Below are 20175 nucleotides of genomic sequence, written 5' to 3'. Positions count from 1 at the left end.
ATTTAATGGATGCCGTTTACAGAACCGCGATATCTGTTCTTGATGCAGAGCTATTTGTAAACTTGGGGCTTCTATATTTTCAAACTTCCGAATTTTTGAAAATCTTTTTAACAAAGTTCAAGCCAAAATCGAAATTCCACTTCCATCAGTCACTATAATTTAACTTTCTAAAATTCAACAAATTTAATTAAAATCGGTCCAGGGGTTATCTCAGAAAAACGTCTTTGCGTTTTTACATGTATTTGAATAGGCCGCGTCGGAGTTGGGCTCGAGCTAAAGCTTGCTCTTAAGCTGCAATTCAAGTAAGACTGCACAACTTCGCGATATTAAGACATGGTATGGCATTCACCACAGGCATGCATCACGTTAGTGAGAACAACCTGACTAGTAACAAGACATGGAACTTCACAAGAGAAAAAAAATTCGCAGCCGTGCTCGAAAGGCGAAGCATCGATTGAGATAGCAAATTAGTAGACAGCTATAAAAAGAAGGATAATAGTTTTATCGGTCGTATGAACTTGGAAATATTCGCTTACTAAGCGAAATAAAAAGCGCGGTGTCAGCGCACACAAACAGGCGAACATATTACTCGATGAGCGTGGACACTCGCTGTCAAAACACCGGTGTAAGCAAGCGCGGCGGCAGCAGCAGCGAGCGAAGTGACCGTCGTGCGGCCTATCGCTTCAACGCAAGAGCGGCGAAAACACAGCGCGCACAAAGGTATGAGCTGTCCGTAGATACCTTTATAGATATTACGTAATAGTTCTGCGGAAACCCGAAAAGTGGAGAGAAGTAATAATTTAAGAGAAAATGAGACATGCTACGATTGGGTGGATGCCCCCTTTCTAGATACGTGTGCGCGGCCGTGTAACGTAGGCGCTTGTTGGCAAAGTCGAATCTACCCCCCCCCCCTCCCTCGAGCGTTGCCTCCTCACTTTTCTCCATATATGGCGCTTGAGATTGAACCACGCCTATGGCCACGACCATCAGTTGCGCTTGCACCCGGTCTCGAAATTCGCGCTTGCTCTCGGAGCACAACGCCGCCCGCCCGCCCCAACCTCCTCTCGCTCTCTCTACTTCCCTCCCTCCCATTCCCCCCAAGGCCTTTCGCGCGACGGAAGACAACGTGTTTGGCCTGCTTTCTGCCTTCGCACGAGCCAGATTGAGCCCCGAGTCGGCTTCCCTGGCGTACTTTCACTCGCACATACAGCACACAACGCGCGGCGATGGTGTTATCACCCTTGAACTTTGTACGGAGTATCACGGCGACGGCAACGCCTCTAGCAAAAATATGCCTGGAGTGTCCATATAATTGCTATCGCAATAATAAATCAAGGGATAGCTCACACACTAGGTATCCTTTATGGCGTCAGTGTACAAAGAAAACATTGCACAGGAACCATCGACGATGACTGCAAATGTAAGGGAAATGCTCAAGCGAACGAAAGAGAGAGAGAGAGAGAGATGAGCTGGCGAGGAATAGAGCAAGGGAGCTACTCTTTACCTTGCCGATCCAATCCCCGATCAATCACGAAAACGCCCAAAAGAGCCAGAGAAGGCTATTTGCTTTAAAGGGACATTAAAGGCAAACACTAAGTTGACGTGGACAGTTTAAATACCATTCCACAAACCTCGCAGCGCTTGTTTCTGGCCAAGAAATTTTTCATTTACGAGAGAATTGCATATGAAGGGCTCGAATACCTTTATCGAAATTCAAATGTCGCGCCACTAACTGGGGGCACGGAGACGTTGCATACGCCGTTGCATAGTCAGCTAAGTGTTATAACGACAGAAATACGGAAAGAGATACAACATGTTCATTGGAAAGAAAAAAAGTAACCGAAAAGCTTGTGGAACAGGGAGATACGAGAAGCGATCGCTGAACGACAGAAAGCATCCCGAGAGCACAGACAGGCGAAGAACGCGCAGTTGCCACAGGATGAAGTAACCAGTAAATGGGAAATATACCCGGAGAAAAAGTCTATGGTTCAAATACTGGTGCAAGCAAAGATAAAAGGTGAAAGTGAACGTTGGTTGTCAGAAATATGTGAGAAAAAGAAGGCCGCACCTAGAATATTTTGGAACCACATGAAATTGTTAGGCAGGAAGTCAACAATAATACAACATATCCTAGACGAAGATGAAAACAGACTGGAAGGAGAAATGGCAATAAATTACATCCGAAAAATAACACCCGAATCTTTCCAAGGCAATGAGAGGTTGTATTTGAGGAAAAAAAGAACACGAAAGAGACGCAGGTGGAAAAGGAGCTGGTGCTGACAAATTTCAAGTGAAAGAAGGCCGAAGAGAAAATTCCTAAGCGCACAGCCACAGGGCTAGACGAGGTTCCAGTTAGGCTGATTAATGAACTAGGACCAAAAAGTGAGGAAGCTCTGGTGAAAGCAGTGGAAAAAACTTTAAAAGATAGACGAATACCAGACAGTTGGCGACAAAGTAGAATGAATTTAATTTATAAAGGTAAGGGGGAGAAAGACAGAATTCACTCGTATAGACCGTTGACCATTACATCGGTAATCTACAGGCTAGCAATGCAGGCAATCAAATTAAAGCTGCAAGCATGGGCAGAGAATAATGACATTTTGGGAGAACTTCAGAATGGTTTCAGAATAGGTAGGTGTATGGATGATAACTTATTTGTTCTTACTTAGTGTATTGAAATATCAAGAGTAGAAAGCAGACCGTTATATGTGCCCTTTTTAGACATTACGGGAGCGTATGACAACGCAGATCGCAACATTTTGTGGGATATTTGGGAAGCGGAAGTCTTAGGTGACGATTGCCTACAGCTTTTGAGAGATTTACCTAGAAAATACCGTTTGCGTTGAATGGGAAGGGATGAGGAGCGAGGAGAAAGTTCATATCAACAAGGGACTGAGGCTGTGGTGCCCTTTATCCCCACTGCTGTTTATGATGTGCGGGGTGAGGATGGAGAAGGCGCTAGAAGGAAGTAATATCGGCTTTAATCTCTCATACAAACAGGCGGGTACAGTAGCAGAGAAGCAGCTTCCAGGTTTATTTTATGCGGACGACATTGTGTTGCTAGCTAACAAGCGAAGTGATTTGCAACGACTCGCTAATATCTGTGCACAGGAAGGCAACAATTTAGGTTTGAAATTTAGTGTTAGAAAATCAGGTGTTATTGTATTCAATGAAAACAGTGAACAGAACCTGGCGATACAGGGCAAGGAAATACCTCGGGTAACAGAATATAAGTACCTAGGTGTATTGATAAACGAAGGCAATAGATATATGGAAACACAGGAAAAAACAATAACAGTGAAGGGTGAAAAGGAATGCAGCCATAATGAAGCACAGAGCGCTATGGGGATGCAATAGGTACGAGGTGCTCCGAGGTATGTGGAAAGGTAATGGTTCCAGGACTTACTTTTAGAAATGCGGTTGTTCGCTTTAAATCATGGGTACAATCAGGACTCGATGAGAACCAAAGGTCAGTGTGTCGCCTCGCATTGGGCGCTCACGGGAAGACTACAAATGAAGCTGTGCAGGGTGATTTGGGCTGGACTAGTTTTGAAGTGAGGGAAGCTCGCAGTGAAACTGAGTATGAAGAACGACTGAGGAATATGGAAGAAAGTAAATGGGCTAAGAGTGTTGAGGTATCTGTACAGGATAAATATTGATTCACAGTGGAGGAAAAGAACTAGGAAGCTTACCAGCAAGTATGCGGCCTGTAAGGTGGGCAACACAGCAACAAAGAACGTCAAGCAGAAAGTCGGAGAGGCTGCAATAAACTCCTGGGTGGTGGCAATGGAAAATAAAGCTGCCGTGAGTAACTACTTAAGAGAAAAAAACGAAATCAGGAAAGAAACAATTTATGATAACTCAAAGGGAAGCTCATTACTTTTCGAAGCGAGATCGGGATACCTTAGAATACGTACCTATAAAGCGAGATATAAGAAGGAAGAAGAAGCATGTGCTTGCAGCGGTAAAGCTAGGGAAACTACGGAGCATGTTTTATAGAATGTGAAGACGTCTACCCAGCGGTCGATTTAGGCACCACAGGCCTCCTTGAAGCCCTTGGGTTCAGCGAGAGCAGTGGAAAAGTAAACATGTCTGCAATAGGGATTAGTAAGAGGCGATTGGAGTATTGGTGGAAGAAAAGTAGGGAACGACAAGAAAAAGGAGACGTACAAAAGCACAGTTCGCAATAGGGAATCAGAAAATTTGGTGGGCGTTCATAGTGGTTTTTTTTTTTCTGTTTTAACCTAGGCAGGACATTAGGCAGAATAATAGCGAGAGTTTGGTGGCGCAAACCACCACCCCGTTCCAAGGGGGACGCTCATAGGACCCATCCATCCAGCCATCACCACCCTTTGCTACCATCGGCGAGTAAAGCGGCGCCCCGCAGACGGCGGTACCGAGCCAAGACAGAGGGGCGCATTCGCCGCTGCAGCTACTTTTTGGTCAAGTGGCGTAGACCGTTCGGGCATCCCGCGACATCACATGTAAGTGGAATTCTCCGCTACTTGCAGTTTGTGCGAGTTTCGCGGGCCAGCTAAACCAGCGCGGCTCTACGCGATAACTGCTGAAACGCAAAGCGTGGGCGGCGCGGAGTCCAACGAAAACGAAACCTTTCGACCGCCGGCGTCGTTGTCAGGGTTATTTCAATTAGTTCTATTTTCTAGAAGTAATAAATAGAACTGAGCAAGCAGCATTTTATTTCATCTTATAATACAAGGATGATTTGTGCAACGAGGGGTTGAGTACTAGTGACAAAATTTAACTGAGGAGTGCTTTCGTCATCGGGCAAGTAATTGAATGTTCCAGGGAGTTTCTAATCATGTGCTGCATTTACTTCAATTTCTCGATTCTTACGGCTCTGTTCGCGATGATATTGATGCCTTAGAGATTCTCGAGCACCAATCTATCACTTTAGCTTGACTGAATATTTGCCTTTAGTGTCACTTTAAAAAATTGCTCCAAAGGTCAAGACATGCTCCCCTGCAGCAGTGATTCCTGCTTCAATGTCCTTTAGCGAAGGTTCGTGTAAAGACAGCGTATTTTTGATTAGGACTTAACATGCACTTAAATTTCTTGCGACGAATCGCCAGCACATGCGATACCGTAGAGTGTAAATCGAGCGCGCCACCGAACGAATTCGTGAACGTGTTGTTTGTTTAGAAGTAAGTTGTTTAATTTAATGTTTAATAATAAGGTTTGTTTAAATGATAAAAATTTATAGAAAATAACGAAAAAAAATCTTGAATCCTTTCTTTCTGCGATTAGCCAACAGACCTGGAACCACGTTTTCGAGGCAGATAGTAGTGATACCGCTTACCTTAAGTTCATCACTGCATTCAAGGCTATATATGATGCACATTTTCCACTAAGACAGCCACGTCATCAAAAGCACAGAAACCCTGAATGACGTCCGACTTGCTCCAAATGATCAAGCATAAGAACCGATTGTACGCACAGTTTGTACAATCAAAAGATTAAGAGTTGCTTCGGCAATTCAATAAGTACAGAAATAATCTAACATCAAAACTAAGAATGGCTCGAGACGCCTATTTCACAAATGTATTTTGGAGCCCTGAAGAACAGCGATCGGATGTAATCTGGCGAAAGCTGAATTGCTTATTGCAACTAAATACCCGTGATACTTCCGAAAACTTTCAACATGAAGGAAAACGAATTTATGGGACCTGTTTAGCTGACGCTTTCAACAATTTCTTTATTTTACAGGCATCTCAGAGTCAGGTCGAGTGCAGCCATAATTACATTGGATCCATGAAGGGAATCAGCTGTCCATCATCCCTTTTCGTTGCGCCCACGAACTACACAGAAGTTTTCTCGTGCATAAGTAGTATTAAAAATGGCAAGTCAGTAGATGCAACTGGTCTCCAAGTAGCGCCCATTAAACATGTTCTTCACCTAATATGCCCCGCTGTTGCTCACATTTACAATCTCATATTATCTACCGCTGTATTTCCAAAGGCACTGCAAATGGCTCGAGTGATACCGGTTTTTAAAAGCGGCGACAAGAATTTTATTAGTAACTCTCGTCCAATTTCTATACTGCCGGTGTTCTCGAAGGGTATAAAAAAATTAATGCATGGTAGGGTACTATCTTTCTTTGAAAAACATAACCTGTTCCTTGACTTTCAGCACGGGTTTCGAAAGAATAGATCCACTGAAACAGCATTACTGACTCAAAAAGAAATTATAGATATGTTTCAAAATAAGGAAATAGGTGCATGCATATATATATAGATTTTACGAAGACTTTTGACTTCATAAACCACAGGATTTTAACACATAAACAGGCAAACTATGGTGTCCGAGGAAAAGCTCACGATCCTATGAAATCTTATTTGTCGAACAGAACACAATATGTAGACTTCAAAAATTCGTTGTCTTCAATACAAAATACTTGTCAGGAGTCCCCCAAGGAAGCATTTTGGGACCGCTCCTATTTTTAATCTATATGAATGATATTGTGCAATGTGTAACTGATGGAAAGATTGTATCTCACGCTGATGACACTTCGGTGTTCATATCCGGGAGATCAGAAAGTGACATTGAAGAGAAAGGAATCAGAACGCTGAATGCATTAAATACATGGGCAAAATCAAATTGTTTGAAGATTAATTCTAGAAAGACAAAAATAATATTGTACTTTCCAAAAGGAAAGAATTTCTAGGCCGTTGAACGTGTTCTTAAGCTCAGATACTGTGGAAATCGTAGATTCTGTTTAAATCCTTGGCGTTATATTTTCGAAGCATTTGACTTGGAATGATCATGTTGACTATATCAGATCAAAAGTGTCTTCAGCTGTCGGTGTCATGTTGCGCCTGCGCGGTATTTTTCCTGTCAAAGTTAGGCTATTGCTATACAACTCATTAGTTCTTTCTCTTTTGCAATCTTGTACTGTTTGGGGCACTACGGGTGTCACAAATTTATCCAAGCTTCACCTTCTTCACAAAAGAGCTGTAAGATGCATTGCTGGTCTTCCTTATTGTTCCCGCACACATGACCTGTTTTTTTTTAAATATGAAATCCTGCCAATCTATAGTTTATACAATTATAGAATTTTAATTATATATAAACGCTCTTCACAAAGTGATGAACAATATGTTTGTTATCAGGAAAACCTTGAGAAAAACAAGCATATCCTGCAGACTAGACAAAGAAATTTGGCTAGTGCCGACGCCTAGGGCATATTATACTGAGCAGTCTCTTTCTTATACTCTACCAGTATTAAATAAATTAAACGAAATTGTTTGACCCCTTTGAGCATTCAAGTGATATTATTATGCGATTTTTTCTTAGCAAGATTACGTAATATTGAACTCAGTTTAAACCTATACCTCGTATTCTTTTCGTTTCCCCATGACCAGTTATTTGTTTTTCTAATACCTATGTTCGTGCTGCAATGCATAGCGCTGCTTTTTACAAAGTGTTTGGTTATTTCGTTTCAGTGTTTATTTGGAAAATTGAAAATCTGTGCCTGTGTACTGTACTGCCAAGTGGATAAATGGGGCAGGACCTCTGTCAAGCTTACGAGTTTTTAGTCCTGTCTCCTCTGTACAAGAGAAAAATAAAGACTGAATTGAAGTTAACTGTTAAAAAATTGAAATATGGGGTTTTACGTGCCAAAACCACGATCTGATTATGAGGCACGCCGTAGTGGGGGACTCCAGAAATTTGGACTACCTGGGGTTCTTTAACGTGCCCCTAAATCTAATTAAGGTTTTTTTTTTGTATTTCGCGCTCACTTAAATGCTACCGCCGTGGCCGGAATTCGATCCCGCGACCTCGTGTTTAGCAGCCCAACACCATAGCCACTAAGCAACCACGGCGGGTGTAGTTAACTGTTAGCTGGCCACATGAGTTATAAGTTGACCGGCAGGTATTTTTATGGATGGCGGCGGCATAGGAACTGCGTTGTGAATACGGGCCTGGATTCTAAAGGAAATCCCGAACACTTGCACATTACTAAAGCGAGAACAAACGCAGGTGGCTGAGCGGTAAAGGAAGCAAACGTGTCTACCTCTAGACACTTAGGTAGACTGAAAAACGCAGTGAACCTGGCCGGTGATTAGACATGCGAGGGGAAATTTAGCAGTTGAATGTGAGAACTTCAACTAAGAGCAAACACGATTTGCTAACGTGGCCACGTATAATGTATTGGCGACTGTTTCGCTACATAGCTGGAAGTTTAGCGTTGATTGCCACCTATATGGGCAGAGCAATTATGGCGTGTTCCATAGGCTGATAAAAACGCTGGAAATATGTGAGTCAACCCCTCGTGCAATGGCTTTGAATAGAATGTTTGCGTTTGCCGCACTCTCGTCCTGTCTTTTGCGCTGTTCCATTCGAGGATGTCGCCCTACAACCTACCACGAATCCAGACAGTGTTCTCGTAGTAGCTTAGGTCTTCGCAACCGTCGCCCCCGGGACGTCGCCATATTCCCCGTTGGACTGTGGAAAGCGTACCTGGGCAGCTTCTAAAAACACTAGGGAGGTTATGTCGCCTAGAGCACGTAGTCGGACGCAATGATCCAAACTGTGGAAAGGTTGGCTGCTCAGGACTGTGTTACATGGCCATTTACCGAGAGGGGAAGAATACTTAAAATATTGGTACTCACAAAGAAGATAATATGGGGAGGCCGAATGCTGCAAGCCACGGTGTGGAGAACCTGATCGACGAGGGTGCGCCGCCTAATGCATTCGGGGTACAACTCGGATTTGCGAGCGTACTTTCGCAGCAGGTAGTAGACGATGGCGAGGCTGCGAGAAGAAAAGGAGGAGTGAGACAGCTGGGAGCAACGATGCAGCAAGATTGCATAGAGGGCGACAAGCAAATGAACAGCCATGGTGAACAAGCGTTGAGAAGCTCAGGAACCAGGTAACGAAATCGTTTCATTTCACGCATTCGCAGAACTTTGTGTAGACACACAGTAAAAGATTTAAGTTTTGTCTCGTGCGAAAACTTGTCTCAGCACAGCTTGACAAATACAATGGGTGAAATTGAACAGGTTTAAAGATGTTAACAGGCCTGCGCTGCCTGTTCCGCGCTCGCGCAAATGTGTTGCTTCGTACCTTTCATAAACGACGAAGCCATTGTCAACGAGAGTGGGCACCATATGAAAGGGATTAAGCTGAAAAAAAAAATAAAACAAAGGGTCAATACGAACTCTGCAAAGCTGGAAATTACCAAGTCCAACGGCACGCATACTTCAGTTTAGTCAAAGTGCTCGTAAATTAGTAGTACACGTATCTATTGAAGCAATCTAGGTGCCTACAGCGCTAGGAAATGTAAGTTTCTCGTAAGCACCCTTTGAATAGCACGTAAGCAGACGACTCGGGCACCTGGTGATTAGCGAAATTGATGTTCCCGGCACGTTGCCTCCGGGGTTTTGCAGTGCGTCACGGGCAGCCGCGGGTGGCCAGCTTGTCGAACCGAACCCCAGCCCAAACTGAGAACCTTACCGAACCGCAACTTGGGACAGAACTGAACGAGAACACGATCCGATATTTTTGGAACGTTAAAGAAAACTGGGGTTTTAGGTGCTAAAACCATGATCTGATTATGAGGCACGCAGTAGTTGGGGTCTCCCGATTAATTTCGACCACCTGGAATTCTGTAACGGGGACTAAATACAGGGTGCACGAGCATTTTTGCATTTGTCCCTCGTGAAAACGCAGCTGCTGCGGTCGGGATTTGATCCAGCGACCGCGTGCGTCGACGCCAATGCCCCTGAGAAACCACGACGGTGGTTTTGAAACGTGCCTGAACCCGAATCAAACACGGAAAGAAAAACGGTTACCAGTTCGACACGAAGCCGTATAAGCATACAAGGCGACAAAGGGTGCTGAATAGTTTGCACACTTCTAATAACTATGCTACTTCCATCGGCGCACCATACTAGCAGGTTATGACCACGAGTTGCGTTGTGTGCGAGAATTGAGTGTTAAGGGGACGGGGTTTTGTCACCATCAGCATCTACTTGGAGCTCGAACCAGGTTGACCATAGTGGAGAGTTCGGCAGGGAAGATGACGTGATGTAAAAACAAATAACAGAAGTTTAATGCATCGTTACGGGTGTGCGGTGTGCTCCAAGGAAAATACAAAAACGTTCAGCGTGCGTGCACTTGTACGCAAGGGCATAGATGTCACCACACGTGGCGGCTCGCTGCCTTTCTTATACCCTCCACCACCCAGGCCACCTCATTCTCTGCTGTTCCCTGGAGGGCCTTGTCAGAACACGTCAGGTCAACTTACAAAGAGGGTCACGTGAGGGAAACCACTCCCTGGTGCACAGAGGGTGAACCTAGGTCACGTCGTGCCAACCCACACAGTGTCATACGAGAGAACCCACTCCTTGGCGTAGAGGGTGTGAACGTAGGCCACCTCGAGGCAACCCAAACAGGGGGTCATGCGAGGGATACCACTCCTTGGCGTAGGGGGGCTGAACGTAGGACAGAGGGGAGTAATATTTGCACATTCCACGCATAATCCCGTCGCACACAATCCACGAACAAGTATTTTCGTGTTGACGAGCGTGACGATTAGGCACGTAACCGTTCACAAAGTGAACCGTTACAGACTGCCCCGCCAACGAAGGAGATCCTGATGGGTAGGGGACGACATCCGCTGGCCAAAGGGATGACGGAGGTCGGTGCTTGTAGTCGTCGCTGGTTGTCTCACAGCTCTCCTGAGTACGAAACACTGTGGGTGTTTTTCAACGTTGCTCAACGTCTCGGTCCGAGTCTAGGTGCCTTGAAAGGGTCTGCAACAGTTGCCAGCATGCGTCTCCAGAGCTTCACCGAGGCTTAGCCACTCAGTCAACAAGCGCGAGACAAATTCTCGCTGAGCTCCGCCAGGCTTATTTCCCGCTCAGAAACGACAGTTCTACAGAACTTAAATCAACAATAAATACACATATAAACGTGTTATATGCTTCAAAAGAGATGACTCAACCCAACTGTGGAAACCAAAATAAGTCCCTTCCAATCTCTACGTCATGAAAAAAAGAACACGAGTTTTATGAAACGTTTGAGGCTGATTCTAGATCTAGGGGCTTCGACTCAAGTCATCGGCATTGCCATTGAGAGTCCCCTTTTTATAGCGTATCTCGAAAGAATATTACTGCTAAGCGAGACTCCAACGCAGGCGACGGCCATTTTTGGAAGACGTTCTCTGCAACCATTTTAGAGGACAATGATCCGTTTCGATGGCGAACCTCGAGCCGGCAAGATAAGACAATTTTTAACAGCCCATACGAGACATGCGCACTCTTTCTAAGTAGCACTGCACACCTGTTCTGAACTAGCGAGTTTTCAACTTGCGTAAAAGAAAGGCTGTTCCTCGTCGCTCTCGACCTTTTGGCATAGTACGATGCCTATGCCTCGCTCGCTTGCACTGAACCACAAACCTTCTCGTGTAGCCCGGCGATCTTAGTACGGGCTGACTCATCAGCGCGCTCTTCAGGACGTTGAAAGAATTCCTTTTTTTATCCAATTTCAGCCTGCCAAGGCTGAAATTGGGGTCGCCTTTTCGACCGTCGCTGACTTCGCGAGCCCGACGTATCACAAGTTCCTCGGCTGTGGTTCAGGGGCTCTGGCTACCGTGCTAACTTCTGGTCTGTCTTGAACCCAGTACTTCACGTTCTCAGGTTCAAGTGCAAAGCACTGAAGAACCTTCGCGTGATCACTATAGGCTTTTTGTTCCTTGACCTATTTCCTCATCTTTGACATAAGCGTATATGCAAATTCTGTATAGGATTTGTTGGGAACTAGGTTTAGCGAAGGCAAGGAATACACGTTTTTACAGCTTGAGAACTGAGAGTCGATGGGCTTTATTAAAAAGTAAAAGCAGGTTTGTCGACTGGCAGTGGTGGCGCCCCAGTCGGGCAAGCAGGGAACAATAACCACAATGGCGAAGCAAACTATATTTTCGGAGCAAGGGACAATAACTCCCACGGTAAGGCAACCGATTTCCGAGGAACGGGGACACGAAGTGACGCACGGTCTCTGCAAGACCCCCCCGCCCCTCACCCAACTAGAATACCGGACGCTCCGGTAACAATGACGGAAGGAATGAAAAGTTAATGTTAAAGATAGGCTGCTTTTACGCGGTCGCGCGATACTGTCTCTTTGCCGCGAATGTTAATCTTAAAGCTTTTCTCTAAATGCGAAAGCACACGGAATGGGCCTTCATAGGTAGGATTCAATGGTGGCTTGATAGAGTCGCGTTGCAGAAATACGGGCGTGGTTGTGTCCATTGTTGGGAAACAACACAGGCTGCCCGCGGGCGACACGTGGGGGTGTAGGTCGAAGCGAGTCGAGCCAGGAATGTAACCGAAGTGCTGCGCTGCCGCTAGCGGAGTGCCTTACTGGGGGCCAAAAAACTGGCCTGGAACGCGGATTGCTGACCCGTAGAGCATCTAGCCTGCGGTGACTTCGAGGTCGTCCTTGATTGTTTGCAGCTCTAGTAGTACTAGGGGTACCCTTTCCACCCAGTGCTGTCTGTCAAGCGTAGCGGTCAATGACGCCTTCAGTTAGTTAAATGTGGTTTAGTGACGCAAAAGCGGCTAAGGCTAGGCTGCGCCAAACGCGAGGTGTTTTACGAGCCAGTATAAGAAGAAAAAGGCTGTGTTAACCTATGTTTTATAAAAAGCGAATGTTCTCTAGAAATTCACGCACGTCAGGTAATGGGAATATCAGATCACCTAAAATTAAAGCAGGGTATAAAGGTACGGGTAAATTATATAAATTGTGCAAAAGCTTTCGTCTGTGTACTTGAATATGTGTACATGTCAGTAATATATGTATAACTGTTAGTGGTTCTTGGCATTTCTCGCACGTTTGTGTGCGTGCCCAATGCGTAGTCGGCATAAAAATACTTCAAAGAACCGTTCCTGGTGGTAACACGACTTTCACTCAGCAAGTACGGGTTTAGCAAGATGTAGCTTGTCTGCACAATGGTCCTATTCGTGTTGCCATTTGGACGTTGAGGCCTTCCTAATCGTACAGATAGTATCTTTATATGGAAGTAGTGTATGTTATGCCTTTGTAGTCTGCCATCGATGCCCATATATCAGCTGCTTCATTAACCGGCATGCCAACATGCCTTAGGACCCAGCAGAAACGAATTCATCTTCCGTATTTATTAAGCCCCACCATGTTTAAAATGTTCCCACTTAGGGGTTCCCACTCAGATTTCAGATGTAGAGCCTTTAGTGTACTTAAAGGGCCCCTCGCCAGGTCTGGTCATTTTGAACTGACAAGCGCAGAGCATAGATTGCGCAATAACGATCGTGTCGGCAAAGTATTACATCGCTACGAGCCGCGGAAAGATCTGAAATCGCAAACCGAATGCCGTTTTTTCTTGTCCTCGCGGCCGCCGTGTTCCAAGCCGGACGGTGACGTAGTCGTGCTTTGCGCCTACGTAGTCGTGTCCGCATTGTGACGTCGCTAGTGGTGACATGTGACTTCGAGAATTATGCAAAACATCTGTTATCTGTGTGGTCTGTTGCTTGAATTGACGAATTTAAGTTTAGAGAAATAACAAAACACACAAACGGAATGTCTGCGCGTTTTTTTTTTTCACTTGGCACCGAAGCTAGAGATGCACTTCCGTTTCGTCTGCTTGTTCCCACTGTCCTGCGGTCACGTGCGCAGGTACCTAAACTATGCCATTTTCTACCGCGTTCCAGCGCGTGATCATGCTCTGCGATCCGCTTGTTCTGCCTCAGTATTCGTGTAGCACTGAATTATACCGCTATCATGTTTTCTTGTGCACAGTGCGGAAAATCGTGCGCTGCGCGAAAGAGACAACAGCTCGCGCGCGACGCCGACGGCGAAAGTGCGTAGCGCCGAAAAAAAGCGAGGAGCAAAAAAAAAATCAAGGCGGAGCCTGTGACGTCTGCGTCACGCGATCCTCGAGGTTCGGTATGGGAGAACGTAGGGAAGGAATTTCGCTCGCGTAGGCTAGACGGGGCGAGTGGAGAGAGTGTCTTGCTTGACAGTGGAGCCCGCCTGCTGAAATCATGGGCTCGCGGCACTGAAATATTTCTATCTCGTCTATTAATGAGCCGAGTAAAAAAACTTTTGCGGCAGAACGCTCCCTAGAGGACACGTAAGAACTTCCAGCGTATAACCAAAATCTGCTATGAGGCCTGGTGAGGGCCCCTTTAAGGAATCAGTGTATTTGACTATTTGTGTTTGTCAGTGATAATCCTTTTAACTACAACCCATATAGCATAAACTTCTGCAGTGAGAAGAGGCATGTTTTAGTAATCGAATACTTGTTTCTCAATTTTCCCGTTAGGGCCCCCACACCCACGTGTTCCTTTCTTTTAGAACCATCATTAAAATTCCACGTAATTTTGATATTGTAATTCTTGTATGATGTGTTCCTGTGGGGTGTATTTTTTCTTTAGGTGCGTTAATGTCCAGTCACATAACTGTGTGAAATCGTACCACGGGGGCAATCGTGATTCTTTAGCAACCTGGAGTACTTCATGAGGAACGTCAATCCCGACAATGTTCCTCAGATTGCCGGACAAGCGGCCTAATCATGTTCGGTTTATTTGCATAGCGTAAGCGTGAGTTGCATTATGTGGGGATGTTGTAGTATATGTGTTGCGGTGATGAATGAATTCTGAATACGTAGCAAAAAGTGAGTAACGCTCTGCGCTGCTGTAAGGAGGGTTCATTACACTCAACGTATAAACTTGGAACAGTTGATGTTCTGCAGGCAACACTTTCCAGTCGCAGTCCAAGGTTATGTACTGGTTCAAGTCGTCTAATGTAAGACTGTCTGGCTGAGCCATAAACCAGGCAGCCGTAGTCTGGAAGGCTACGCACAAGAGACCGGTAATTAATAAAGGGAAAATCAGACATCCACCCGTTCGTAGCAAATGCTACAAAGGAAATCCAAACAGGTTCCTCGAAAGAAAAGCCTCGCAGTTGAAGAAAAATTCGTCCTGGTCCGGGACTCGAACCCGGGACCACCGCCTTTCCGGGGCAGCCACTCTACCATCTGAACTAACCAGGCGGCTAGCAGATGGCAGGGCGAAGTCAAATTTGTCAACAACTCAAAGCAAAGGCAACAGTTTGACGTAATAGTTCTGCGAGAACCCGCAAGGTGGAGAGAAGTAATGAAGGGAAAATCAGACATCCACCCATTCGTAGCAAATGCTACAAAGGAAACTCAGGGTCTCCTTTGTAGCATTTGCTACGAACGGGCGGATGTCAGATTTCACCTTTATTAATGGTTTCCTTTGTAGCATGTGCTACGAACAGGTGGATGTCTGATGTTCCCTTTATTAATTACTTCTCTCCACCTTGTGGGTTTCCCCAGAACTAGTACGTCAAGAGACTGGTAAATACGTAAGACGCACGTTCGGTCAGAGCCCCAGTGCCCATGTGATAACACTTTCGGACTATTTAACGCTTTATTTGCCTTAATTTTTATTTTCTCTACATGACCCAGGAAATTTAATTTTTTGTGAAAGATTACTCCCAAGAATTTATATTCTTGTTTACTTCATTCAATTTTAGAACCGGTTCTAAGTATAACCTTTCGTTTTTGCGAGAATAGCATTGTCAGTTTGTTGAGTAGAAAAGCGGATGTCATTTTTCTCGGCCCATTGCATTAGCTTACTTATTGTGACCTGGAGCTGCCTTTCACATGTCGGTAAACTTAAGGTGCGGTACGCTATTCGCAGATCATCAACGTATATAGAGTGCATAGCAGAGGGGGAATGACTATGTTAACAGAGTTCATTATTTCTATACAAAGTGCCGTGCTAAGTATGCATCCTTGTGACAAGCCGTTTTCCTGGATAAATACGCACAAAAGCAGTGCCTAGACAGATTTGGAATATTCTGCTGGACATAAAATCAGCTAGACAGTTTAGCATTTTTGCACGGATTCCTAAAGCACCGAGATTACGTAAGATCCGAAATCTACAAGTGGTGTCATACGCTTTTTCTATACCGAAGAACACTGCCAGGCAATGCCGCTTCTATACGAATGCTTCATGTATTTCATGTTCAAGTCGGACGAAGTGGTCAGTCGAACAGCCTTTTTTATACCCGCACTGATGAAAATCAAGCTCCGTATGTCAAGAGTCAATGTTAATCTCGAATTTACGACACTTTCGTATGATTTAGCCAAACAGCTTGTCAGGGCAATGGGTTGGAAGCTGCCTAGGGATAAGGGGGACTTACCTGCTTCAAAAAAAGGCGCAACTATTGAATTTTCTCATTCGTTTAGCACAATGCCAGATTAAAATACTTTATTCAAAAATTTAAGCAGAGCATCTACGGATGCTTGGGACAAGTGTGCAAGCACGGAATTATAGGTCCGGTCAGGACCGACAGCAGTTTTTTGCCAACACAAAGTACCCTGTTAAGTTCCTGTAAAGTAAATGGAGCGTTGTGTTATTCCTTTAGGGCACAAGCAGTTGGTAATTTCTCTTTTTCTAATGATAATGTGTATTTTAAGAACGTGTTTGAATAGTTCGCCGAGCTAGAGACGTTACAGAAATGCTGCCCAAGTATATTCGCTTGTTTTTCTAGTGTTGTCTGAATGCATAAGGTCGTAAGTATCGTGTATGATGAGTAGTCCCCCCTAAACTTCCTGACTGTTCCCACATCCTTTTGGATATGATGGTACTATTAGCTGTAGATATGCATTTCTGTCATGACAATTTATCGAGCTTTCGCTTTGGCTTGTTTGAAATTCAGGAAGTTGCTTCAGAAAGATTCCCCAGGCCTTATATTGCTGCTTTTTTGCTTCGGTATATTTTGTGTCCACCACGGATTCACCTTTTTTTTTTTTTTCGAACAATGCCAGAACATTGAGGAATAGGCTTTTCAGCTGCGGCAATTATACACTTCGTAAATTTTTTTATTAATTTCATCAACGTTCAGGTCTGTCAAAATGATCTCCTCCAGCCTGGCACTTTCTGTGAAAACAGACTAATCTGCCATTTGTATTTTCCAACAGCGCGGTTTGTGAGATGAAGTGGTTAGCGTTGATCTTAGTTTGATTATAGCAGGTAAATTATCACTCCATATAAATTCTCCAGTACTTCCCATTTAAATGAGTAAAAACATCCGGTGAGCAAAATGATAAATCGAGACAGCTAAAGTTACGTGAACTCGGTGAAAAAAAATTATGCAGATCCCACGCACTGTGGACATCGATGTAAGCGAGGCTTTCCATGCTGGATGCTTTGTTTGACGCTAATTAGGGGTGACGTTGACGGCTAAAGCTTAATCTATTCATCGTTTAGGCTAACACGGGAGTGGTGAGTTGATGTTAAGCGTTACCTTGCGTGCACCACTGCTATTTTTCTACGTAGTATAACACAGAACACACAGGGAGAGGTGCTTGCTTGAGGCGTTGTTGTGCACCATATTTTACAACCTCTGAGAGGGTTGAGCGTTGTCATTGCCTCACGTGGCACATCGGATTGTCGCACAAGTATTAAACTTGAATTTTATTATGGGGCTGTACGTGCCAAAACCACACTCGGATTATGAAGCACGCCGTAGTGGTAGACTCCAGATGAATTTCGACACCGTGATGTCCTTTAACGTGTCCCAAAATCTAAGTGCACGTGAGTTTTCTATTTCGCCCCGGCGAAATGCGGCTGCCGCTGTAGGAATCAAATGCATGACCTCTAGCAATGCCATAGCCACAAAGCTACCGCGGCGGGCACAGAAGTGTTGATTTGACAATCGACCGCTTCCGTAGTGTCTCCTGGACGCGGCGGTGCACTTTGATTAGAGCGATTTAATTGAGCGTCTTTACGCTCCGCTCTGAGTTGCCCCGCTAAGCCACAGGGGAGCTGCGGGCGATTTTCACGTTTTAGTGTGGCGGACAAGGGCGTAGCCGGGGGGGGGGAGGTTTATGGGGCTTCAGCCCCCCCCCCCCCCCCCGAAATTTGTTGGTGCTGTCAATGCAACGCCGACCAAAGCAACCCCTGGCGCCGGAAATCATTCTGGATTTTGTCTAGAATTTCTTTTTCATGCTCGGAAAGACATTTCACCTCGAAAATTGCAAACTCGGGCTGGATTTCGCGGCAACGCCCATGCACCGGGAGTCACATAACGCAAGCAGCCCCATCCGAGCACAAAGTTTCAATGGCGTTTTGATGACAAACGGGCTCACCACGGCATCTCGCGGAGGCCACGGAATCTACGGAGCGCATGGATATCAATTCCGAAACTTTATGGGTATAAATCTCAAACTTTTGGTGTGAAAGGTGCATTGACATTTCCAAAGTAGTGCTTTAGATATTCAATTGCGGAACTTTGTGGGTCTAATGCTGTTATAAACATTTAACGCAAAATGGTGCTTTGACTTTTCGAAAGTCTTGCATTGGAAGCTACAACGAGATAAGCCAAATCAACACACTATTAGACAAGTTGACAAAGCACGCAGCGAGATCCGATGAGGCGAAGCGTTGTGGCGGTTCATTTGTGCCGTCATGTCACAAAAATATCAGATTTCTTCACCCTAGGCCAAAGCATCCATGTTAAGACACTAAAGCCAGCCAAGGTAACTACGTTCTTATTTATTTTTCCTACTTTGACTTTTATTCGCGAAGACACATGGAGCGTCTTCATTTTTCTTTGGTCTTGCAACCCTACCCACGGGCTTTTAGAGCCAGTCAGAGTGCATACGTTTTTCTCGTGTTGCCCTGACCACCGCGCGGCGCACTTCGGTGCGTGTTCGGTTTGCTCTGGCCGAGTGGATTTTCGCCTGGCAGAGTTTCAGACGCTTTCTGGCTAGTAGACGAGAAAAAGAAACAATGGTCGCTCGCCGCCATCACTGTGGGGACTCAACGGATTGCACCGCGTTGGCTTGAGGGCAACCTCTCCGGAATGTCTTGGCTCGCCGGTGTAGGATACCGAGCAGTATGCGCATCCAAGCGTCTCACGTTTCACGTCTCACCAAGCGTCTCACGTATTTTTCGATATTCCTTCGGTAGCCACATTAGGTGCGCAAAGTAGGCATTCAATTGTGGCCAACATATTTTCCTTGGGGCTTTTTAATTTCGGTGCCGCCGCCCCACAAAAGGAAAAAAAGACATTGTTGCGGCGCAGCGCATTGTTGCATGGTGAAAGTTCGATTTTGTTACTTCTTCCTTTGCGGAAAGTAATGGGCCACGGGACGCTTCAGTTGCCGAATACTCTTATATTATTGCGACAGCAATTATATGGACACTCCAAGCGCATTCCTGCCGTCATCGTCGCCCTCGTGTTTCGTACAAAGTCCAAGGGCGATAACATCGGTACCGAGCGCCGCACGCTGTATGTGCAAGTGAAAGTGTACGGGAAGGGGGGGCTCGAATGGGTGAGCCAACGATGGTGACTCAGTCTTGTGTGCGCAAAGGCGAAAAGAGGAGAGCAAGCTAGTCATCTTCCGTCGCGCGCGATACATCGGGGGAGTGGATGGAATGAGGGCGGTATCTAGGATTCTGTGAATCTGGGATTGCACAACATGTTTATTTGCTTCGTTTGACGCATTATACACCGTGACTTTTTCTTAGATACGTACATTTATTGGAGACATATGTATATTTAAATATCTTGTTGGGAGATTTTGTGTATACGTGCAGTGAACTTTGTTTCCAGTGACATTTTTTGCCCTTTATCAAGCTCTATCTTCGCATTTGTATACCCCATTGTATCTTCGCATTTATAATGTACGAGGGCGAGTCAAATGAAAGTGAGCCTATCTGCCTCGCGCCATAATTGTTCGGTTCATTATCTGCGAGGCATGTGCGTAGAAGGGGGGGGGGGATGTCTCATATATAAAAGTGACACGCAGGTGTGATGATAAAGGTTCTGCAATGCTCTCATGCATTCGGTTGAACATGGTTGCGTGACATATTGGAAACATCAAAAGTTGAACAGCGTGGTGCCGTGAAGTTTTTGACTGCTGAAGGTATTTCGTAAAAAGAAATTAGTCGCCGTATGGCTGCCGTGTACGTTGAGCATCGCATTTCATTGGCCACTGTAAAGCGTTGGAGCAAACGGTTCAAAGGAGGACGTGAAAGTTGCAAAGACTATCCAAGACGGGACTAAAGCCATCGTGAAATCACCCTTAACAAAACTGCAAACGTTGATGAGGTGATGGGACAAGAATGGAGGATAAGCATCGAT

At 45.2% G+C, this 20175-nt stretch overlaps 1 protein-coding gene across 1 annotated transcript in view; it reads right to left on the bottom strand.

Annotated features, from left to right (window-relative positions):
• The window catches only part of LOC126518501 (glutathione S-transferase 2-like), a 54198-nt gene that overhangs the window by 14027 nt on the left and 19996 nt on the right, over nucleotides 1–20175 (bottom strand). Inside the window, exons 2-3 of the mRNA XM_050168287.3 lie at nucleotides 9085–9143; nucleotides 8631–8772 (exon numbers count right to left, since the gene is read on the bottom strand). Coding sequence (XP_050024244.2) covers nucleotides 8631–8772; nucleotides 9085–9143 — 201 coding nt within the window. The remainder of the gene's footprint in view (nucleotides 1–8630; nucleotides 8773–9084; nucleotides 9144–20175) is intronic.

This window comes from Dermacentor andersoni, chromosome 1, assembly GCF_023375885.2.
Source record: "Dermacentor andersoni chromosome 1, qqDerAnde1_hic_scaffold, whole genome shotgun sequence".
Lineage (NCBI taxonomy): Eukaryota > Metazoa > Arthropoda > Arachnida > Ixodida > Ixodidae > Dermacentor > Dermacentor andersoni.
The sequence above is the reverse complement of the archived record's forward strand: the minus strand, read 5'-3'. Positions and strand labels throughout refer to the sequence as shown.